The sequence below is a fragment of the Portunus trituberculatus genome, chromosome 47 (assembly GCF_017591435.1).
Source record: "Portunus trituberculatus isolate SZX2019 chromosome 47, ASM1759143v1, whole genome shotgun sequence".
NCBI classification, from domain to species: domain Eukaryota; kingdom Metazoa; phylum Arthropoda; class Malacostraca; order Decapoda; family Portunidae; genus Portunus; species Portunus trituberculatus.
The window spans coordinates 20036497-20063158 of record NC_059301.1 but is presented as its reverse complement, the minus strand read 5'-3'; the positions used below and the strand labels follow the sequence as shown (position 1 = coordinate 20063158).

The following is a 26662-nucleotide window of genomic DNA, read 5'->3' as shown; positions in this document are numbered from 1 at the left end:
AATCAATTAGGCTGACTTATATGAGATACAATGATGCAGCTGTTCTAAATATGAAAAACTTGTTTGATCTGCCTCTTTCCTTACTACCCTTTCTATAAAAAAGGTTGCCAATTTCTTTGAGGATAGGGCAATAAAGAATAGACAGAACAGTAAACCTTTTTTCCTTGTTTCTCTTTCTATAGTAGCTAGCCTATCCTATGGATAAAGGAAAGCAGGGTCAGGGCTTATTTGAAATCCATACTCATACTTTTAGTAATACTTTGAGATAGAAAATTTGGTTGTGATAGTTACCTTACTTGGGTTGTTGACTTTAATAACCTGGGTCAGTGTAGCAGAAGGAGCCATGCTGGTACTGCTTGGAGTCATCATCTGTAGCTGGAGTGACTGAAAATGCACACAAAGAGTAAGACCACAGTGAAGATTGAACCAGAATTTTTTTTCTTCCTGCTTTTAGTCTCAAATTGATTCATAAAAGGAATTCAAAGGCATACAAATCACATATTCTCATTCATCTGTCCTTTGATTCAAATATATGTTTTTATCCATTCTCTATTTCCATTCCTTCAATAAATATCAACTCAGCATTTACCTGTAACAGATTTTTATATAAATTGAGGATTTTTCTAATTTCTTTATATTCAAATAAGGTATCTTAAAAAGAAAGAACAAACCAAGAGAAAACACAATAATTGTCAACCTTGGGAACAGCAGCCTGAAAGAGGAAGTCTGTCACTTGGGCCAGAGAAGTATTGGTGGCTAACATGTTGATGGTTGTCACACTGTCTTGAATCTCAAATGTCATGTCCAATTTCATGCCATTCTTGTCATAAGCAACAATACCAGGCACACCTGAGGAAATCACAAGATTCACATTTACAAAAAAGTTACAAAAAAGTTATTTGTGTTACAAGATTCACATATATTTATTAATTCTTAATACAATCACTACTGCAAGTATAAATTAAAGAAATACAGTAGGATGCCAAAAATCAATGCCCAAACTAATAGAAACAATAGTACTTACTGGGTTGTGATAGACTCTGAGGAATTATGAAATTATTGGTGGGTAGAGTTGTAGAGTTTGCAGTTGGGGTACTAAGGGAGGCAATCCCAGCGGTGGTAGTTGTAGTAGTGGATGATGTGTTGTTCAGCAGACCATCAAGCAGGAGGGCTGGGCTACTGCTGTTATTGGTATGGGAGAGTTGGGCTGGGCTGGTACTGGTGGTAGTGTTGGAGGGGGCAGTTGGACCAGGTTCCAGGCCTAGGAACAAAGGATAGACATTACTAAATACTGCTTGGAATTTGATGATAATTTGCAAATGACTATGTTCCTTTATAAAGGAATTAAATCAATAAGGAGAGTTCTTATTTCTCTGGCAAAATGAGAGAGAGAGAGAGAGAGAGAGAGAGAGAGAGAGAGAGAGAGAGAGAGAGAGAGAGAGAGAGAGAGAGAGAGAGAGAGAGAGAGAGAGAGAGAGAGAGAGAGAGAGAGAGAGAGAGAGAGAGAGAGTATATCTTCTTAATCAGCTTAGCCCAGGGGGATCTGGAGTTTGCATGGCAATATATGATTAAATGTAATTTAAGAAAGTTCTCTGGTGAAAGCAACTGTTCAGGTCCAACACACACAAAAAGAAAAGAATGTTCTTAAAATATGGGAAATTCTCAATTAATGCCTTTACATATTTCATATATGATAACAATAGTAATGTCTAAATTATCCATAAAAATATAAGAACTCAGGCTGCAAAAGAGACTCACCCAAGAGGTCTAATATATCTGCATTAACTGTGGAGCGAGGGGCTGGAGTGGCATTAATGGTGGAGGTAGCAGGAGAGGTGACTGCCTGCACTGTATCTCCTTCCCCAGGTTCAATGCCACCCAGCAACAGCAATAGTGCATTCTGTACATGAGAGAAAAACATCATTAGCCTAATGGTGATAAAATTGTACTAAATAAGAAACTAGAGGGTCTTTAACCTTTTTATCAATAAAAATAATCTATACTTCACTACAGTCTTTAGACCAGTGGTTCTTATCATTTTTCAGTGCCCGTACCCCTTGATATTTCAAAAAAATTTCTCATACCTCCTCCAATATAAATATTATACAAAGATATGAAAAGGATTAGTGATAAAAACCTTGCTGAGAAATTATTAGATTTTTTAATTACTGAACAAAGGTACTTTTTTTATATTTCAAATGAAAAGTGTCAATTATAGTGTGTCCACTCTATGAAGTCCGTTTAGGGTAAGGCACATTCTGGAATTCCCATGAGTGCGATGTTGCCAGTTCGACTCCCAATTATCAGATTAAGTACCGACCCACCACCCATCTGTTAATCTCTCTCTCTCTCTCTTTCTCTTTAATTATTATCATTATTATTATTATTATTATTATATAGGTAGTGTGGAAATAAGTCGAAATGAATAATAATAAATAATACTCCGGCGCCTTAGTTTTTGGTCTATTTTCTCTCAAACTTTCAGAAAACCCCTTTTGTGTGTGTGTGTGTGTGTGTATATATATATGTATATATATATATATATATATATATATATATATATATATATATATATATATATATATATATATATATATATATATATATATATATATATATATATATATATATATATATATATATATATATATATATATATATATATATATATATATATATATATATATATATATATATATATATATATATATATATATATATATATATATATATATATATATATATATATATATATATATATATATATATATATATATATATATATATATATATTGGCAGGAAACCCGCCAACCTGGCAACTCTGGCCTGGCCTGACTTGACCCAGTAGAGATGAAAGGGGACACCACCACCACCAACGAGGCAACATGGGAAAAAAACGCTGCCACATGCCATAGAATTTATACAAATCGTCGTTATCATCGTAAACATAGACACTCATTGTACTATGTAACTTCCTTTACTATACACGCAATACATAAAATATCACTTTCAAACAGCACATGGGTGATAAATAAGAGAGAGACGCATGTACGAAGTTTGATTTGGCAGCATGGCTAGTTGTAAACGACCATACCTACCCCACCCTGAACGGACTTCATAGAGTGGAAAGACTATAGTAAGATTCAATGAATGCAAATTATAACAGTAATTATGAGTAATACTACATAATATGCCAACACATTAACACTAACTTAAAAAATTGAGACAATTATACTAAGAGAAAAATTAGGACAATATATGTTTTGCTTCCTCATGGTAAATATACGGTACCATTGCACTGGCTACCATGTCTTGTACAACCACTGCTTTAGACCCTACAATGGTAACCTGAATAAAATTGATTGCAGCTGAGTTATTGAGGAGAATTTCACTGAGTTTACAGTTGCAAATATCTGAGTTTACAGATTTGCAGCTATGAAAATAATTGATGGGTATATAACTTCAGCTGTAGTGCCCTAATCTGGAAAGCAATGTGTGAATACTTTCAATGATCAAGAAAATAACTACAACTCAAAGAGTTACTGTTGCTCTACTAACAACCTTATATTCTTCTTACCGATTCATTATTTTCATGAGTACTGTTGATGTTATTGTTGTTGTTTGGAGAGGAAAGGTCATTGAGGAGACTTTGGTTATCAGGAGAGTTGTCAAGGCCATTGGTAATGGCTATCCCTCCCTTTTCTCCTTCTGTTCCATTTCCCCGCACTCCTTCAAAGGGTGGCATTCGTTCCAGCAAGGGACCCCTCATGTGGCTGCAGAGAACAAGTAAAGTTCAGACAGAAAAGAAAAAAAAATGAGATGAAAATACATATAAAGAAAGGATAGTGCCAATTTGCCAAATGACCGGCAACATATAAAGTCACTAGCAGATTTCTATAAGCAGTCCTGCCCTTGCTGGAATCATTTCAGCAATGCAGTCTTAGTGGAGTACAGTAGAGCTTTTTTTTTTTTTAAATGTTATTCTGTGACACCAATTTTTTTTTCCACATTTTTTTTTTATGCTAAAAGGCCAAGATAGGAAAGTAATGAGAAATATCATAATATTCTCCTTTGAGATAGGGTTAACAAAAATGTACAGCAAACAAATAGAAAGTTGAAAGCTGATACAATAAAGGCAGGGTATGTAGAAGGAAGCACACCCATTTCTTGACATATTTCTAAATAAGAAAACATGACATCCAATGCTTACTTGTGTCTTGTGAATAGTTGACTATATTCTATTCCTCTTTGTTGTAGCTCTATATTAAGATGAGATCCAAATGCACTAACAACTTGTTGTATTGACCTGAAAAAAAAAATACTTATGAGAACAGTTATAAACTATGATTCATGATGGATTTTGAGAAAAAAAAAAAAAAAAAAAAAAAACATCAGAATAACTTTCTTACACTTTTTTAGGGCAGTTTGGTTGCCCACTAGACTTAACAGAAGGTTCACTTTACACTTGTCTCCATTACTCCTACAAACAACTATTATATTGTGCTACTTGAATTTTCCATATATGGCCATGTTGGAGTATTATACATTCTAAAAATATGAATACATAAATAAAATAAATAAAAATTAAAATAAATAGAAATAACATGAATATATTCCAAATAAGGCTAGAAATTTTTTACCTCTAACAGCTGTTATATGTAATTATTGGGCTTTTCTTAATGTAACTCAATTAACTAATCAACATAGTCTTTGAAGTTACATCCCATTAAACATCAACATCCTCCCTTAAATGTGAGACTAGAAATTCACTACCTTAATAGGATATCAAGAATTTGTTGAGTTTGTAAAATCACAGAGCAGTGCCCCGTTGATCAATCCTTAACACACACACACAAACACACACACACACACACAAAAAAAAAAAAAAAAAAAAAACACACACACACACACACACAAACACAGCAGCTCGAGAATGTACAAAAAAGGGCATGCAGAATCATCCTCGGCCCTGCTTGCACTAACTACAACCACGCCCTGACCACTTTGAATCTTCCCAGACTGTCTAACAAACACCAAGAAGCCCTGTTGAAACTGGGCAGAAGCCTGCTACGTCACCTGAGGCTCCGCCACCTTCTCCCCCCTGCCACCCCTCGCCCTGTCCACACCCCAGTCACAACGTCCTTATACCCACGAGAGCCACTAGAACCGACCGCTATTAAAACAGTGCCATACCCACCATAGTATGAGCCATAAACCACTAGGATAGAATACTAGACATAAGCCCCCACCCCCCCACTATGTAGATTTTCAGTATGTATGTACTGCAACTCCTAATAAACCGTATTATTATTATTATTATTATTATTATTATTATTACACACACACACACACACACACACACACACACACATCCCTGCATGACACTCACCCCACTTCTTGATTGAGACGTGCAGAAAGCTTCATGAGGGAAGTCAGAGCATATTCTTTAGTTGTTATAGAACATTGTGAGGCCCATAAAATTTTTTGATAAATTTCTATGATTTGAGTTTCTTCTACAGTAACATCAGCTTGACCTGGAACAAAACACATATAACTTGTTGTGTTTATAATATGACAATTATAGATACAATAAGTTATGAAAAAAAATATGACTACAAAACTCATATCATACTAACAATAGGAAAATAAAGAACACTGCCTGAAACCAATACATCTATACATAGCAGTTCCTGTAAAAAGCATATCTATCTACACTGATGTCCACCTACTATCCTCATCCAAAACTTCTGTCTAATAGGCATGTGCATTTTATTTATTTATTTATTTTTTGTTATAGCCCCTGTAGGTCTACTTAAAGAGTACGGGAAGCGCTGTCCAGCTTCCACCCGTTAGTGGCACAGGCAATTTTATTTATAGTGGTACCCATATTAGAGCCCATATCACCACTTTGGTGTAAGGCAATTACATCTCCATCTAGAACCTGGGTATCATGGTGACATGTAGGTAGCTTTAAACTACTTGACAAATGACAAAGTTTCAAGACGGTACATGGTGGGATTCGAACATATGCAAGGATGTCTGCCTGATCCCATGCTCACCACCTTATCCACTATGCCAATGCCTCCCTAAAATATAGTATATATTACATAGGAGGGCAGAGGACCACAGGTAAGGAGGATACATTAGTAACTAGATATTCTGGTTTCTTCAAAATAATATATGAAATCTTTTCTTCCACTGAGTATTTTTACCAGGAACAAAAATCATAATGAAAGTACCCATAAATAATAGCACAAAATAATATGCATAAATATATTCCTACTAAAGGTGAGGCAACACCTAGTATCTCTCTATATGACAGCACCTTGGTCAGCAATGCTTTAGCTATTTGCCACACCTAATACAAATTATTGCACAACAATCAACCATCATCTCTCCATTGATATGCACTCACCAATCACTGTAATACTCACCATTTAGTAACAGGTCACCAAATTCCCCTATACACCATGTGGACACCTGAATCATCGGCTGGAACTCAAGTTGTGCCACAGAAAGATGTCGCCACAACTCCCCTACAGCATATGCCTGCTCAGCTCGAGTCTCAGAGATAAGCTGTATGGTGGAGGATACCACATCGTCTGGCACATGGTTCCCAGCCTGAAATATTGACACGAGATAAAAGAGTGTCAGAGCATTGCTTTTTTGTTATAATATCAACTTACTAATAAAATTTGACTTCAAACAATTTTGACAGGTATAAAGTTATGGACAAAAATAAAAGGATCCAGAACATGCTCATACAAAACACAAGCAAACAACAGACCAAATCTGCCTTTTGCCCTTCTGTCAACAGATTATTTTCAGTGTTTTGCATTCCTCATTATATATGTTCCAACATTATTAAAATATATGCTGCTCATTCTCCTAAGTAAATCCTTCATATTAGCAAACCTCTATTTTCTTCATATGCTTTCAAACGATGTCCCTTCTTATAACATCATTACACTTTATACGGAAATCAACACAACTCACCGCTTCCACCACCTTCAGAAGGGTGTCAATGTGCCACCTAACATTGGGTGAATACTTCTCTGCTGCAAGAACACACTTTGAAGAACAAGTGGCTTTAAACTCTGGCTCGGCATTCTCAAGGAAGGTGAGCAGTTCTTTCATCATGGTGCGAATATTATTGCCATTGATAAGTGCAAAACATAGTTCCATAGCACGTTTCCTGATGGAGATATCTGCATCCTAGAAGGGAGAAAAGAATGAATATGATATTTAGTTGGTAAGGATTGGGATTTGCATCTTATATTTCGAGGCTCAAACAGTTTTCCTAAGAAATCAATCACTATCTTGAACTTTCCTGTCTTTTTTTTTTAACATAGTAGTTCCTCCTACCTTCATTTTATTAGTGCTAACTTCTTCATGCTTTTATCAAACATCACCATTATGTCTTCCTTCACTTATGAAACCCTTTCCTAATTCTTTCCCATCTAAAATTGTTTCTTAATCATTAATGATATGTCTAGTTTCTCCTTACCTCCCTAAACCACTAACCTTTAGACATTCAAGGATGGTGGAGCGGTGACGCTGGACGGCAGAGTTGTCAGCATGGACAACTCTCAGCAGAGTGTTGAGTGCTACATAACGAATATTCTTGTCTGCATTAAGCAAGAACCGACCAAGGATGTTGATAGCTAGAACCTGATGGGTAATAGAAATACTGTATGTGTGAGTGAGAATTGAAAACATATTCTATTTCCTTATCAATACAGTACTTACCTAAGTACAAACAGTGATTCTTCAGCAATACCTTTCCTGTCTTCATGATCTCATGCATCCTGATACAAGTCCTTATTACATTCATGTCCAAGCTCTAAACTACTAATTTCCACATACAGTAATCACTCCAATAACTGGACACTCAATAATCAGACTCATCAAAATTCACAAATAACTCTAAGTTACCTTATATTTGCACATCTTTCCATGTTGGTTACATAACTAAGTTTCAAATCAGAACTTAATCCTAGTACTATATACTTGTAATCCAACACAATGGAAATTTACATTCTACTTCATGGTCAAAAAGAAAATGAAGCTTAAAATACTGACATACTTTGGACAGAATTTGTCATTACACAGTGATCTAAATTGAATTTGATACATCCACTCGGTTAAAAAGGAAAAAAATACTGCAGTGATCAGAAACAATAGCAAAACAGATGATAGCAGCATTTGTTATCTTTACCCTGAGTCCACTTTCACTCTTGATGTCCATGATGGAGAGGACTGTCTCATACAGGATGGCATTGCCCACATTTTTAGAGGATTCTGTATTAGTTGCTACTTGAGCCAAGATGTCATTCATGGTCTCTGAAGCATCACTGTCACCACATCCAAGAATCCTCAGTAATTTCAAGATCTTCACCTGTTAGATAGAGTTGGTAATTAAAGGATGAAGAACTTCCTTAAAGAGGTAAAAAAAAAAAAAAATATCATCTACCTATATACTTTAAAAAGGATTCATCTTATTGCTAGCTAGTAGCTACGTACATTTATTTTAATTATTTATTTTTTTACGCGAATAAAAAAAAAAAAAAAATAAATAAATAAAATAAATAAATAAATAAATAAATAAATAAATAAAAACTTAAAATGCTATTTCCCTTAAAGATTGATGAATAATTAGCCAAAATTCAGGGACAAATGTCTTGAAACTTCCCTCTTAAAAGAAATCAAGTCGTAAGAAGGTGAAAATACAGAAGCAGGCAGGGAGTTCCAGAGTTTACCAGAGAAAGGTATGAATGACTGAGAGTACTGATTAACTCTTATATTAGAGAGTTGGACAGAATAGGGGTGAGAGGAGGAAGAAAGCCTTGTGCAGCGAGGCCGCAGGAGGAGGTGACGCATGCAGTTAGCAAGATCAGTAAAGCAGTAAGCATGAAAACAGTGATAAAAGATAGAAAGAGATGCAACATTTCAGCAGTGGGAAAGAGGCTGATGACAGTCAGTCAGAGGAGGGGAGTTGAGATGAAAAGCTTTTGATTCCACCATATCTGATAAAACTGTGAGAGTGGAATTCACACTAAACATGCAAAGAGTACTCCATACAAGGCCAGATAGGTCCTTGTACAGAGTTAGCACTTGGAGGGGCGAGACGCCTCAGAATGCCTAATTATTTATATATTTGTTATCTTCATCTACATCCACATCTCTATTCAAGACAAAATCTTTTACTTCCAAACACGACCTAAGCATTTGTTCAACTTCTTACAGAACATTTCTATTTCATTATAAACAATCATATTACATTAATACCCCATCTATTATCTGACAAGTAAATTTATCAAAACAAATCTTGATGTAAGCCATGTTTCTTTTTTAGTCTGGCAAAGGAATGAACTAACCTGCAGGAATGGATCAGACACACCCTGCACATCATGCTCAGGAGAGTAGCCGGCCATGATGAGGTTCTTGAGGATGCGCACCAAGTTGGGTACAATCTGGAGACACAAGAAGAATAGTTTCATAGCATGAATTGGATCTAGAAGTACAAAAGCACTGTAAGAAACAATGTCATGGTGAAATTTACTGCCCTTTCTCCTTTATTTTTTGGCATTGGGGAGAGATGGGGAATAAATGGAGGACTTCATCTTCCTTTTCTGGATAATGAATATGCATTGAGGTTCCTGAGTCACTCAGTATAATTTTCCCATTTTCCAAAGAGACTAATGTTACTGGGGTAAGACTTCCACCACTGTAGTATTTACAACTATGTTACACACTTTCAGCTGACCTTGGAAATAACTCAAATCTTAATGTAAATATGAGTCTATCCTTTTAATCATGGCTGACTTTCTAGACTCTTCTGTATCTAGAAGTAGCTTAGTGGTTCTAATGACTTGGTTCAATGAGAAGCACCATATACGTATAAGCATGAAGTGGCAACACGGCAACAAGTGTAAACTAAGCATGCATGTGATTCAGGCTAGGCCTCTGTACATAACAAAATTCCAAGAAATTCATGCACAAGGAAAATTTCCCTTACTCACAATAATGATACATCAGGAAATATATACCAACTGTACTACATTGATATACAAAAAATAAGTAATATGCAATCCTCATATTATGCACTTTCATTGTGTCATGATGTAAAACATCATATAAAAACTTAAATACATTTAAGTTAAATCATGCAAATAGAAAATTCCTACTCCTCATAAACCAACTTGATGACTATGCCAAAATACTCTTGCATACTGAGCTCTCACTGACAGTAGTAACTTTTTGGGAATATAAAATGGTCAGTAAGCAGTGATGAAACAGTAGACAATACAAAAATACACCAAACTAATTATGATATCTGTTTTAAATGGTCATCAGTGATACAAAAATTCTGACTTTGTATTTTGAAGCCTGCATCATGCATTGAATAATAAGAAATTATGAATCTTAAGAAAGGTCCCTCAAACCATGACTTAGTTTTCTCTCTTAATGCCAAGTTTATGGGTATGTATAAGCATGTCATTGCTAACAACTTGAGATTATCTATTCACTTCATTACCATCCCTCTCTTTCTTTTTATTTCCAGTATCATATAGAAGGAATTTCTAGCAAACACCATGAAGTTCATACTGCACAAATTAAAGAAGCACTGTTCACCACCAGCCGCCATCAAAATGTATAAACTACTTTCATTATAATGGGCTTTTAGTGAGATCATAATTGGGTTGTTGTTTTGACCATATTAACCTTAACACCATGTAAACAATTGTATTTATTACATAGTGGGAAATAGAAATTTACAAATATTTGATTCATGAATTTTTGGTGATAAATTAAAGAAATTGCATTAATAGTTTTAATATCTCAATAGAATAGTCATTATAGGGAAAAATATCAAATTACTAAAAAATATTGTTTATAATTTTCAAATTTAATTTTCAATACAGGAGTGTAACTTTTTCATGAACATCAAATTACCTGTTGCAATTTTTCAGAAAGTAACTGAGCATTGACGCTGTCACATGTTTTCAAGTCACTGAAGGCACATATATTCATATGAACACACGCACATGCATACATATACATACACAATGTCTTGTCACTTCCAGACAACTTGTGCACACAGAGTTGTATTAAATGGGTCCACTGCCTTTTAGTTTATGGTAATAAAATGTGATAAGCAATACTTATGCTTTGGGCTTACATAGACTGTGCTCAAAATTTGCATGAGCTGCAACAGCTTTAGTTTCAGTGTGATGTGTACAACATAGTTATGGTTATACCAACAACATTCGTTTCTCTGATGATGTATGCAGGTGTAAAGTAGCAAATGAACTGGTAATTCAATGCAAAATCTAGGAATAAAAATTACCTTCCAGAGTTCCTCCATAGAGAAACAAAGCCCATGCAGAGAATGGCGAGAGAGAGAGAGAGAGAGAGAGAGAGAGAGAGAGAGAGAGAGAGAGAGAGAGAGAGAGAGAGAGAGAGAGAGAGAGAGAGAGAGAGAGAGAGAGAGAGAGAGAGAGAGAGAGAGAGAGAGAGAGAGAGAGGCAAGAACCAAAACAAGCAAACAAAACAATATTGGTTAAAAATTGTTTGCACACTGATTTTTTTATTTTTATTTTTTTATACCATGTGGGGTTTTCATGGGAATTTATGGGCTAAAGGGGATACTTTTTGGGTACCCCCTATCTCAAAGCCCACCCGCTAGGAAACCGTTGCCCCGAGTGAGGAAGCCCAACCTGCACTCGGACCATGGACAGGATTCGAACCCGTGCGCTTGGAGACCCCTCGGATCCCAAAGCACGCATGGTTCCACTGTACCACGGCGGCATTGATAAATTTAAAACTGTGTTGGTGTTATTAATCAATGTTTCATGGCATTCACAAATTGACCAAAGACTGCCCCATCAGGTAAGAAACAATAATAGTATGTTTCAGATTCTTAGTAAGAGAGAAGAAAAATGCATGGAAATACAATGTAATAATCATTAGCGCATGTTATGCATCAATTCAAATAAGAAAATAATAAATAAATAAACAATTAAAAGAACAAATAAATAAATAAAAGCTGCACCCAGACTAAGGTGATAGAGGCAAAGATCATACACACACACACACACACACACACACACACACACACACACACACACACACACACACACACACACACACACACACACACACACACACACACACATAGGATGAAGAATTGGAAAGTGAATAGGAGCAAAGGTCATGCTAGCTGGTTTCCATGTGTGAGGTGCAGAGTGAGGCTTGAGCCATCACCACGGAAGGTACTGAGGCAGAGTAATTGTTATTGCTTTACCTCGGAGTGCTCTGGGTCCTAGGGCATAAAGAGGAGCGATGGGCAGGAGGGGGAAAAAACACATGCCACTATTAGTATGGCAACTCACTGCTCTTGCCAGAAGTAATGTAACAATGAAGACAAAAAACACAAGACACTATTCTATAAAAAAAATCTATTCCTCATCTGACCTTTGTGAATGAGGAGAGAAGCCACAATTCTACTTCACAACATAAAAGTACACAAAGTAAATGTCCACTACCACTAAAAAACTTGCACCTAATACCAGAACATTTCTAACAGTAAACACCAGCAACCTTAAGTTACCTAGAGTAAAATAACACTAATTCAAATACACCATGACTACTAGCAAATTCGGTCTTTTACACATATGAATGGTTTACAATTAAAGAGAGAGAGAGAGAGAGAGAGAGAGAGAGAGAGAGAGAGAGAGAGAGAGAGAGAGAGAGAGAGAGAGAGTGCATCCTGGAAATATATATACTGTGATATTAATGTAAACTACTAGAAGGAACACACTTTGCTGATGCTTATCCATTAATCTGCTAAAAGCCTAACAGTAAACAATGAGAAAGAAAATAAACTGACATTACTACAGCAAAAAAGTGAGGCTTACAATAAACAAATTACCTATAACCCAGAACCACACTTACCTTATCTATCCACACACACAGACACACACACACACACACACACACACACACACACACAATAAAGAATACAAGTGAAGTAGACAGAAGAGACCAGATTGAGCAGTCAGAGGGAACTGTGAGACTCAAGAGGGAACACCAGAACTGAAAAAAAGTACTATATAGTAGAGCAGGTAAGTCAAGAAATACAATTCTTAAAACAAACATGTGGACATTTGAAATGGAATAAGACTTTCTATCCTACACTTCACCTTGCCTAACCCTCAGGATGACACAAACCATTTCTGGTCTTCACACACACACACACACACACACACACACACACACACACACACACACACACACACACACACACACCATACATGCAAATCCACAAGAATGAACGATTACTAGTCTTCTTGATTTACACCCAGTATTTACTCACTGTTAGCTGTTAGATAAAAAAGATTATAGTTCTTCTAGACTAAGGGTCCTCTGTTGCCCTTTTCTTCCCTAAAATATCTATTTACATTGTAAGACTTCTGCTTGGCTGTGCAGAGCATGAGTAGGAAGCTGCAGTATTTGCCATGACTATGGACTAACTCAGATCTGACCTGAGCCTAAAGCAGGCCCGCTGGGTGTGGCCTGGGGACAGTCATGTACCAAGGAAACCAGGGCAGCAACATCACACAACCTGTCTGTGTTACTAAGTATACCAAATAACAGATGGAGTTGTTCTTCCATCCCCAAATAAAAAACAATTCACTAAGCCATGCAGTTGTATATTATAAAATATTATGATTTTCTACAAATCAAGGTAAAGGATGACAGCAGCTTTCCCCAACAATAACAGATGCATAGAAATTTTCTTTTTTTTTGAGTTAGAATAAAAGAGATACTGGTCTCATCAGTTGAATTACATAAGCTACGCAAATCGTCAACCATGCGTAAAGAAGCTATGCAAATCGTCAAACATGAGTAAAGAAGCTATACAAATCCTCAACCACGAGTAACTAACTGAATTCATATGATAATGCAAAGGATGACATGAAATTTAAATGGTATGAGCTATCACACAACAAAACTATTGAACACCAAGGTTTCTTTAGTGAGTAAAAAAAATAAAGGCACTCTGAAGATGTACAAAAATTACCAGCCAAACTTCTTAGAAATATACAGAAACTTAAACATAAAGCTAACTAGTCATGATTTATGGCATACAAAATGCATAATATACAGGATTTAGTAAAGATATCTAAGCAACCAAAGGCAGACACACATATGAACACACACATGCTTACATACAAACATGCACACAAATATGCTTACAAACACACAAACACACACACACACACACACACACACACACAAGTGATCATGTGACAGAGTTGGAAATGCAGGAGGAGGATGGGATAAGATACAGAGAGGACTACAAAAAAAGAGAGATTATGCAAGAGCAAATTCTGAATAATTAGGAAAATTTTTTGCTGCTATTGAATGGAGAAATTAATGGAAAGACAATACAAGTGAAATATGAAACATTCCTACAGAAATATAACGAAGGAGTAAATAAACACGTAGAGTTAAGAAAAGTATACACGTTTGGTTCAATGCCAGATGTACCGAAGCTAAAAAGATAAAGCTTGGGAGAAACTAAAAAAGCAGAGAAATGACAATAACAGACAACAGTATAAGGATGTAAGAAATTAATATATTAGAGTAAGGAGAGAGGAAGAAAGAAACTTTGAGAAAGATGTGGTGAAAAAAGCGAAGATGAACCCAAGCTTTTCTACAAATGTATAAATGGTAAGATGACGAATAAAAAAACAATAGAAAAAAGTAATTAAAGGAGGGAAGACATGCCAAACAGCAAAAGAAATGAGCGAAATAATGAACGAGAGCTTCAAAACTGTGTTCATTGAAGAGGATTTTGCAGAAACAAATAGGACATTGCATTGCCGAGGAATGCAGGAAATCATAGTACACAAAGAGGATATTTGAAGATTTTTAGATAATTTGGATGTCAGAAAAGCAATGGGGCCATATGGTGTATCAGGCTGGATGCTAAAAGAATGTAAAGAGCAGCTGTTAGATCCAATTTGGGAAATGATTACAAGTTAATTAAATGAAAGGAGAGTACTACTAGAATGGAAGAGCCAACAAAATACCGATATTTAATGAAGGAAAGCCAACTGAACTATTAAATTACAGACTGGTGTCACTTACAAGTGTTGTGGGGAAGTTATGTCAAACAGTTATCAAAGAAAATGGGTTAAACATCTGGAAGAAGTTATATCGAATGGACAATTTAGGTTCAAGACAGGATGATCATGTGCGTCGAACATATTAATTTTGTACTCAAGAGTAATAGAAGGACTGGAAAGCAGATATGGATGGGTGGACACTACTTTGGAAACTAGAGAGCATAGGAGGACTGTGAGGAACTTTGTCAAACTGGATAAGGGATTATTTGAAGAAAAGGGAGATGAGAACTGTGATCAGAGATACATACTCATCTTGGGGTAGAGTAATATGTGGAGTGCCACAAGGGTCAGTGTTAGCCCCCATTATCTTCCAGATATATGTAAACACCGGGGTTAACAATGAAGTAAACAGTTATATTAATTTGTTTGCTGATGATGCAAAGCTGCTAAGAGTAATCAAAGAGCAATCAAGAGGACTGTTCGTTGTTGCAGGAAGATATAAACAAAATCTATGAGTGGAGTAAGAAGTGAAAATTGGAGTTCAATGCCAAGAAATGTCACGTAATGGAACTAGGAAAGAGTAAGAGACGACCGGTATGGAACTATCTGATGGGAGAGGAACAAATAATGAAGACTAAAGAGGAAAAAGATCTGGGAGTGATTATACAAGAAAATCTGAACCCCGAAAAACACATACATAAGATATTTGGATTAGCATATAAAATGTTGATTAATACAAACAATAGTGGCATTTCATTTCATGGACAAAGATATGATGAAAAAAATTACCACAAGCATGATACGTCTTAAGCTGGAATATGCAGCAGTGGTGTGGTCACTGAGCTTTAAAAAAAGATATAAGAAGATTGAAACGGATTCAGAAGATAGCTACAAAGATGGTGCCAGAACTAAAGGACCTAACATATGAAGAAAGGCTGAAGAAAATGGGACTGCCAACCTTACAAGATAGAAGAAAACGAGGAGACCTAATCACAACGTATAAAATAGTCAATGGCATTAAAAAGATAGACAAGGAAGACCTGGTGCTGGTGACTGGAGCTAGAAGGACAAGAGGACATGTAGAGAAAATTAGGATGAGGCAATGTGTGAAGAACATTGGAAAATACAATTTTCCACATAGAACAATGAAAAAGTGGAATGCACTGGAATGCACTGAGTGATGAATTTGTTACAGCACATAATGTGCATAACTTTAAAGAAAAATTGAATAAATGGAGACATGGAGACAAGACACTATGAGCCCACTTGAACCCTAAACAATACAACTCGGTAAACACACACACACACACACACACACACACACACACACACACACACACACACACACACACACACACACTTGTCACTTGGTAAAGTCAGCTTTGTCTCTCTGGTAACCGAAGGTTTTCAATACTGAATGAATAGTATAAGGACTGCATCCCTGGAGAGTGAAGGGTCACAGCTTAAAAAGGTGCATCTTATAAGCCATGAAATACAGTTGTATGTATGTATGTATGTATGCATATAATATATATGCATATAATATATATATATATATATATATATATATATATATATATATATATATATATATATATATATATATATATATATATATATATATATATATATATATATATATATATATATATATATATATATATATATATATATATATATATATATATATATATATATATATATATATATATATATATATATATATATATATATATATATATATATATATATATACACACACACACACACACACACACACACACACACAATTTATCCTCTGCTATTGCGCCCTCCACTATCACGTTTCATTGCTATCACACATACTTAAAAAGCTGCACATGTCTGTATTGCCCATGAAATTACCATTATCATGCGCCTGTCATTCAAAAATTCCCGGGTTATAACGTCACATGGTAGTTGAGTTTCTCTTTATACTTTTATTGAGAAATAGTTCTTCACTTATTTCCCCAATCTACACATCCACCTTAGCTCCTAATCATCCACAATGACAGTACAGTGGAGACTCAATGCTCTAACTTAATTTGTTCCAAATGGCTGTTTAAGTATTAAAATGTTTGACTATTGATACCTATAAATCAGGTAATTCGTTCTGATCTTAGCAAACCTCAAGTTTATATATATATATATATATATATATATATATATATATATATATATATATATATATATATATATATATATACACAGGCAACTCCCGCTTAACGAAGGTTCACACAACGAAATTTCGCTACAACAAAAGTTTAATTTTACACCCATCTGCTCGTTTAACGAACACCAAACTCGCTTTATCGAAGTTTTATCCTGGTAATTTTTTCCAAGTTTGAAAGCCCCGCCATATCACGCAAGTTGACAGGCTTTTGAATACACCAGCGCCTCTCATGGACAAAATGCGCACCACTCACTCCCCCTGTTCAAAACAATACCAACGTCAGCAACAGCTCGTCTTCCCTCGCTTCAACTTACCACCAAAACACCCTGCAATGTCGCCTAGCGTTGCTAAGAAGACCAGGAAGTCTCTTACTCTCGAAGTGAAGCTGGATACTATTCACAGACACGAGGCAAGAAAACTAATAGCATTGCTCGCCACCATCATGATTTCATCTACTGTCTCTACTATTTTCAAGTCAGCAGACTCTATTAAGAAGGCTGGTGAGACCGTATCTTCCTTGCAAACTAAAAGAATCACCTGAACTCATGACTCTCTAATGGATAAAATGGAAAGCCTTGTGGAAATGTTGTACATAAGTTTTGTATGTGATACAATGATGCGCCCTTTGTTTACATTCCACAGGTTGCCGGTTAGTGTCTTTCCCGTTTCACTCTCCCTCCCTTCATAAATTTAAGATCATCAACATTATAAAGTTACGTACATACATACATTAGTGTACATTATAATGACTTAAATCAAACTGCCTAAATGTTTAACTTCATAATTTTTACTTTTATTAAACCTTTCACTTTACTATGATGCACTCTCGCTTTGTTTACTCTCAATGGAAGTTCAAGTCAAGGGTTAAACTTGTTATAATCAGTTCGTTTAACGAAATTTCGCTTAACGAAGGGTTTTTTAGGGAACATAACCCCTTTGTTAAGCAGGGGTTGCCTGTATATATATATATATATATATATATATATATATATATATATATATATATATATATATATATATATATATATATATACAGCAATACTCCGCTTAACAAACAGGACAAGGGGTGTCAAAGCTGTTCGTAGAGCAAAAATTCGTTAAGTGGACGTAATTTTCCCATAGGAAATAATGGAAATAGGGGGGATGCGTTCTGGGCTGGTCCCCAACATACCACATGGGTAAAAAAAAATTATATATACGTTTCGCAGCGTATTGGGCCACTGGTGTACCACTACTTTTATGATGTCATATGAATCATTGGAAGTTAGAGGAGCTACGTACAAATTCTCTCACTGTAATTCGTGCACGAGTGGATCAAAGTTCGCCGCGGTGAGGCAGAGTCTAGCGTATTGCACTAACGCGGGTAACGTGTTAAGCAGTGAAAACACGTTGTTAAGCGGAGCAGAAATACAGGTCAACCTCTTTGTACTGCGGAGCTGGAGAGAGTGTGACAGAGGCAGCCAATACCAACACCAGGAGCTGGATCCAAGATTCTTTAACAATGTCAGAGCAACCTCCTGCCGCGAAATGGCATCCATGAATGCTTGGAGGGACAGTGATGAGGTTGCTATCAAGTTGCTCTGAGGTTGCTGTCTTATATATGCATTTATGTTCACAAAACAACATTTCTATTAGCTTTTTATAAACCTTGCCCCCAAGAAAGAATTGTTTTGTAATGCATAAAGTGAAATCTTACATGGAATACCAAAAAACAAAGCAGAGATGAGATTGGCCACAGACGAGGCAGAGACAAATTTAATATTGTGGTGAAAGCAACATGCAAGCTAAAAGGGTCACAAGAAGAAGAAGAAGAGGCCGAGTCGTCGCAAGTCTCCACCTCGTCTGTGGCTGATCTCATCTCTGCTTTATTTTTTGGTATTCCATGTAAGATTTCACTTTATGTATTACAAAACAATCCTTTCTTGGAGGCAAGGTTTGTAAAAAGCTAATAGAAATGTTTTGTGAACATAAATGCATATATAAGACAGTAACACCACCTCGAGAGGTGGTGTTCCCAGCAACCTCAGAGCAACCTCCTTACCGTCCCTCCAAGCGTTCATGGATGCCATTTCGCGGCAGAAGGTTGCTCTGACATTGATAAAGTTTCTTGGATCCAGCTCCTGGCAGCCAATGAGCACTTTTAGGCGGGCTACCAACCTCCACCCGCCAACAGCAATGTATCTTTGTGGATGCTATTTTACGAAGGTTGGTATGTGAACAGGAGGTTGCTATGGAGGTTGTCTGTACCAACATAGACAACAATCAGCTTCTTGGATCTAGCCCCAGGAGTGCTAGAGACAGAGGCGGGGAGCCAGCTAATCACAGCGAAGTTGCCGCGTTCCGTCCCTCACCTGGCAAATTCAAACCTAGAAAATTTGCTAAAACGGATGTGGTTGTACATTATGCGGACTTTTTGGTGTAACTTTATATAGTACCTTAAACCGGAAATTCGTTAGACGAACGTTCATTAAGCGGAGTATTACTGTACAGGCAACCCCCACTTAACGAATGGGTTACGTTCCTAAAAAAAACGTTCATTGCGCAAATTTTCGTTAAGCAAACCAATTATAACAAGTTTAACTCCTGACTTGAACTTGCATTGAGAATAAACCAAGTGAAAGTGCATCACAGTACAGTAAAAGGTTTAATAAAAGTAAAAATTATGAAGTTAAACATTTAAGCAGTTTAATTTAAGACTAAGTCATTACAATGTACAATAATGTATGTATGCAAGTAACTTTATAATGTTGATGATCATAAATTTATGAACAGAGGGAGAGTGGAGCGGGAAAGACACTAGCAGGCAACCTGTGGAATGTAAACAAAGGGCACATCATTGTACTGCATACAAAACTTGTGTACTACATTTCCACAAGGCTTTCCATTTTATCCATTGCAGTCACGAGTTCAGGTGGTTCTTTTAGCTTGCAAGGAAGATACGGTCTCACCAGCCTTCTTAATAGAGTCTGCTGACTTGAAAATAGCACAGACAGTAGATGGAGTCAAGCCATGATGGCAAGCAATGCTACTAGTTTTCTTGCCTCTCTTGTGTCTGTGAATAATGTCCAGCTTCACTTCAAGAGTAAGAGACTTCCTGGTCTTCTTAGCAACGCTAGGCAACATTGCAGGACTGGTTGCAGGGCGTTTTGGTGGCATGTTGAGTGTGAGATGACGAGCTGGTGCTGGACCCTGTTTTTGTTTTGAACTAAGAGCGAGGAAGTGTAGGGGAGTGAGTGGTGCACATGTTGTCCACAAGAGGCGCTGGTGTATTCAAAAGCCTGTTGGCTTGCGTGATACGGTGGGGCTTTCAAACTTGGAAAAAATTACCTGGATAAAATTTCATTAAAGCGAGTTTGGTGTTCATTATATGAGCAGATGGCAGTAAAAGGAAATGTTCATTGTAGCGAAATTTTGTTGTGTGAACGTCTTAGTTTCTATATATATATATATATATATATATTATATGTATATATATATATATATATATATATATATATATATATATATATATATATATATATATATATATATATATATATATATATATATATATATATATATATATATATATATATATATATATATATATATATATATATATATATATATATATATATATATATATATATATATATATTTACATATATATATATATATATATATATATATATATATATATATATTATATATATATGTACATACAATTTTGTTTTGTACATACCGTAAGTGAAGGCTGGAGATGGATAACTTAGAAGAGGAGGGAGAAGGGTGGGTAGGAGGATGGAGGTCGCTGGAGGATGAGTAACCAGCCATGAAAATGTCTTTGTAAAGTTTCTAGTGTGATTCCTGTGAATCCACTAGTGGAGTGCTGTGGCTCACTAACACTTGCACTCTCACCAGATTTCATATTTTCATCACTAATAAGCCTCTTTGGTGCCATTGTAAGTTTCTAAATGAAAAACTACCGACAGAACGCAGAAGAATGTTGTTTTCTCAACACTGCGGCAGGACAAGGGATGCGCACCAGCATCCAGTATACCGATATTACGGTATTACCATTAATACGGTACCAGAATGGTACAGTGATGACCACAAAAAGGGAGATGACAGAGCTTTATATATGACCAAGTGTGCGGCTGTTTGATTACCAGATATTTTCACAACTAATAAGCCTTTGGTGTTAATGTAAATTTATAAATGAAAAACTACAGATAGAATGCAGGAAAATGTTATCCTGATGACTGTGGCAGCACAATTCACAACTGGCAAACGGAGGAGAAGGCCTTTGTTTACAACCACGTGTGTGGACGTTCGACTATCAGGTATTTTTTCAAGTATTAAACTGAACTTTTGCATTCGAGTATTGAAAAGCTCGAGTATTTAGATGTTCAAGTATTGAGTCTCCGCTGTACTTTTACCTGCTCTAACTGCAAGCATCATCACTTTATTGCTGGTATTCTTATCATTACCAGCATTATCACTTTAAAAACAAATTATTGTAAAAATAAAAGAAACCTAACCTGTGAGGATGTGATGCATGTTTATAAGTATCAGTTGATCGGCACTATGACTTAATGCCATCTAGTGGTGAGGAGTAACAGCAAGTTCATCATCATAATAAAACACATCAACACCCTCACTGTTAATGCAGCAGAAGAGATAAGATCAAGTTATACAATCTACTACAAACTACCAATAGTAGATTATGCCAAGGAGCATGGCAATAGAGCAGCAGCAAGGACTTTAAGGCTACCGCTTACGGAAAAAAAAATAAGTGTCTGGTGACAGCAAGATCAACTGAAGAGCACAAGGAAAAATAAATGTTTTCTGTTTGTGTAATGTGCTGCTAAATTGCTTTCAACAGTATATACTTGAACACACTTTAAACTTTTCCTGAATTTGCCTTGTTGAAATGGGTGTGCATGTCTTATATAACTGTGTGTCCTTTATGGAATTAAATAAGCAAAACAAAATGTATGTTGTTATTATGATTCTTGATTAAGTTTTGATGCAGTATTAGTTCTTCATTTTATACTATTATATGGCACAATAATTGGACAAAAAGTGGAGAGAGAGAGAGAGAGAGAGAGAGAGAGAGAGAGAGAGAGAGAGAGAGAGAGAGAGAGAGAGAGAGAGAGAGAGAGAGAGAGAATCTTAGGCATCCTAGTGTCAATTTGAATTATTACCACAAGTTCCTTACTTCAACTATCATGATTTTGGCTATTGCGCAGTGATAGATGCACCAATTAGGAGTGATAGCAGAGGGTTGAGTGTGTGTGTGTGTGTGTGTGTGTGTGTGTGTGTGTGTGTGTGTGTGTGTGTGTGTGTGTGTGTGTGTGTGTGTGTGTGTGTGTGTGTGTGTGTGTGTGTGTGTATTTACCTATTTGTGTATTACAGGGCCCGAGCTAAGCTCTCTGTGTCCTGTCTCCTTGTCCATTCCTGTCATATCTCTCTTTCATCTGATTGACACACACACGTCAACGACATCACTGCTCAGTTTATTCCACTTATCAATGCTACGATGCGGAAACTGTATTTTCTCACGTCATTTAGACAGATGTCCTTTATTAGCTTTTTCCATGTCCTCGGAGATGATTACTTGTGGTCACCTTTATCAACTCTCTATCCAGTATGTCAATCTTGTTCACCAATTTATACATAGTTATCATGTCTCCTCTTGTTCTTCTCTCTTCTAATGTGGTCAGCCCCAGCTTCCTCAGTCTTTCCTCATAGTCTAACTCCCTGAGTCCTGGTACCATCCTTGTTGCCAGCCTCTGTACCCTTTCTACCTTCTTCACATTTTTCTTCATATGCGGTGACCAGACACATGCTGCATATTCTAACTGGGGTCTTATTAAGGTACATAATATCTTCTTCATCATTCCTTCATCTAGGTAGTGGAATGCAAGGCCAATATTTTGAAGCATGTTGTATGTTTTCCAAAAAATCTTGTTAATGTGTTTCTCCGGTGACAAAGTGTTTTGCAGTTACTCCTAAGTCTTTCTCCTCATTGGTCTCTTTAATTTTCTCATCACCCAGCCTGTAATCCCAGTTTGGTCTGTATCTACTTCTTCCCATTTTCATAACATGGGTCTTGTCTATATTAAATTCCATCTGCCACTCTTTACTCCACTCATATATTTTATCAAGATCTTCCTGTAACTTGTTACAATCTTCCACATTCTTTACTCTCCTCATAATTTTAGTATCGTCCGCAAACATGTTCATATAACTGTCAATTCCTACTGGCATATCATTAACATAAATCAAAAACATGATGGGACCCAGCACTGACCCTTGTGGAACTCCACTGGTTACCTTCTTCCACTCGGACTTCCTTCCTCTCACCACTGTTCTCATTTCTCTTCCCATTAAGTAATTTTCCATCCATTTTGCTAGTTTATCATTTACTCCTCCAATCATCTTTAGTTTCCACATCAGTCTATTGTGTGGTACTTTATCAAAGGCCTTTCTCAAGTCCAGGTAGATAGCATCCACCCATCCCTCTCTATGTTGTAGTATGTCAGTCACTCTTGAATAAAAACATAATAAATTGGATACACACGATCTTCCTTTTCTGAAACCAAACTGCCTTTCACTCAGAATGTTTTCACTTTCTAGATACTCACTCCACTTAGCTTTAATTACTTCTTCACATACCTTGCACAATATACTAGTCAACGATACTGGTCTATAATTTAGCGGTTCCATTCTACTACCATTCTTATATATAGGCACAATGTCAGCTCTTTTCCACTCTTTCGGGACTAATCCTGTTCGTATGGAGGTTTCCACAATATCAAATATAGGGTTCAACAATTGATCCTTACATTCTTTTAGCAACCTCCCAGATATGCCATCAGGCCCCATTGATTTATTAATATCCAGATTGCTTATAATTTTCCTTACATCTTCCTTAGTAACCATGATGTCCTGCATTTGCTTTATTTCCGTAGGCCTTCCTCCCATAAAATGCTCCTCCTTTGTAAACACTTTGCAAAAGTTGTCATTCAAAATTTCAGCTATCTCTCCAGCATCTTCATATACTTCTTCCCGTTTTTACCTTTTCTATTGCCTCCCTTTTATTTAGTTTTCCATTTATGAATTTGTAAAACATTTTTGGGTCACTATCACAGTTTTCCACCACCCTCTGTTCATATTCCTTCTGTGCTGTTCTCCTTACTTCAACATATCTATTCCTTGCTGTTTTGTAGCCTTCCCTTGATAATACATCACTGTTTTTCTTAAGTTTCTTCCATGCCTTTTCTTTGTTCTTTTTTGCTTCTTCACAATTTCCTTCCTGTAATATGGCACAAACTTTTTCACAGCAGAGTTATACAAATCCATAAATTTATCGTACTTCAATTGCATATCTCTTTCCTGGTATACCACGGACCAGTCAATTTCATTAAAGAATTCCCTTATATGGTTATAATTTGCCCTAGTATAATTTAATTTTTCCTCCCTGCGTTCCACAATCTTATTTGTGCTTAATTCTGTATCCAGCTCAAAGCTTAGGACATCATGATCGCTTTTCCCCAAGGGACTTTCATGTTCAATTTCCTCTTTTGGAGAGATTCCCCTGGTAAATACCAAATCCAACCTTGCTGCAACATCTTGTCCCCTGCACCTTGTTGGTGATCTCACCCACTGTGTCATCAAGTTATTTGTTGCTACCTTTAACAATTCTTCTGCCCACTCACCACCATTCACCACTTTGTAGTCTTCCCACACTATTTCTTTGCAATTAAAGTCTCCAACTATCATCACTCTATCCTTTCTGATGAGTTCTTGCTTCATTCTGTCTAGAGTATTTCTCATCACCATTTGGTACTGTTCATATTCCCAAGCACTGGTTCTGGGTGGTATGTATACTGTTATAATATTAATGTCCCTCTTGCCATCTGTTATAAGCATACTTATCACTTCCTCATTTCTCTTACTATAGTTCACCTCCTTCACTATCAGATCTTCCTTAGTAAGAACCATTATACCACCACCTCCTTTATTTTTTCTATCATTTCTCCATACTTTGTAGTGTTTTACAACAAACCAGTCTAGTGTGTGTATGTGTGTGTGTGTGTGTGTGTGTGTGTGTGTGTGTGTGTGTGTGTGTGTGTGTGTGTGTGTGTGTGTGTGTGTGTGTGTGTGTGTGTGTGTGTGTGTGTGTGTGTGCTCGTGTGTGTGTTTCACTTCCCTGTTTGATCTGCTGCAGTCTCTGACGAGACAGCCAGACGTTACCCTACGGAGCGAGCTCAGAGCTCATTGTGTGTGTGTGTGTGTGTGTGTGTGTGTGTGTGTGTGTGTGTGTGTGTGTGTGTGTATATATATATATATATATATATATATATATATATATATATATATATATATATATATATATATATATATATATATATATATATATATATATATATATATATATATATATATATATATATATATATATATATATATATATATATATATATATATATATATATATATATATATATATATATATATATATATATATATATATATATATATATATATATATATATATATATATATATATATATATATATATATATATATATATATATATATATATATATATATATATATATATATATATATATCTCAAAAGACAACAATGAAGCATCAAAAACCTTAAAAACAGTAGTTCAAATAATGAATAAAAGAAAATGTTGGAAATTATTGAATGTGCTAGTATACTATCTTTTTAAAAACTGTAAATCATTGTTGTGAATTGTGTAAAGTTTAGGTTTGTAGATATTTTTTCTATCATTCTGCATTTTGTATTATGCCTTCCCATTCAGCTGAGAAAACACCAAATGAATGTTAGGAATTACAAAAACACACAAGATGCAGTCAACATTCACATTTCCTGCTTAAAGGAATCACATCAAAACAATGACATGTGAAACAATAACTACATGAAGACCTGGCTCATTGCAGAACAGAACCCAACAGGAGGGTGTGTAGGGGAGTTCTTGGGATTGCTAAGCAGGAGAGAGATAAGGAACCCAACACCAACCTTTTTGAAGTGAGCTAGCATATCAGGAGACTGGAGGCACATCTCTGTGATCAGCGTGACCCCTGTTATGAGCACACCTGTGATAGGCAAAAGAAAAAAAAACTATGAAACTGCATCCATCCTAGGATAGTGACAGGAAAAACTAACCTGTCACCTTCAACAAACTATCATATTAGTCTGAGTTGAAGCACACTAAGACATATGTATATCTTGTATATCATTTACACAATCTAGCCAGCTCTTCAGCCACTGATCTTAAAATTTACTTAAACCAGATTGTGCAAATGTAATGAT

The 26662-nt window shown here is 36.0% G+C and overlaps 1 protein-coding gene across 5 annotated transcripts in view; it reads right to left on the bottom strand.

The window, feature by feature from the left end:
* Positions 1-26662, bottom strand: part of LOC123520472 (AP-1 complex subunit gamma-1-like) — a 44453-nt gene that overhangs the window by 1399 nt on the left and 16392 nt on the right. For all 5 annotated transcript variants that reach the window (XM_045282724.1, XM_045282725.1, XM_045282726.1 and 2 more), the window contains exons 6-18: positions 26369-26445; positions 9378-9473; positions 8219-8398; positions 7525-7671; positions 6997-7215; positions 6435-6621; positions 5390-5534; positions 4211-4306; positions 3578-3773; positions 1759-1900; positions 1025-1261; positions 698-849; positions 292-384 (exon numbers count right to left, since the gene is read on the bottom strand). In XM_045282724.1, the coding sequence (XP_045138659.1) occupies positions 292-384; positions 698-849; positions 1025-1261; positions 1759-1900; positions 3578-3773; positions 4211-4306; positions 5390-5534; positions 6435-6621; positions 6997-7215; positions 7525-7671; positions 8219-8398; positions 9378-9473; positions 26369-26445 (1967 nt within the window). The remainder of the gene's footprint in view (positions 1-291; positions 385-697; positions 850-1024; positions 1262-1758; positions 1901-3577; positions 3774-4210; positions 4307-5389; positions 5535-6434; positions 6622-6996; positions 7216-7524; positions 7672-8218; positions 8399-9377; positions 9474-26368; positions 26446-26662) is intronic.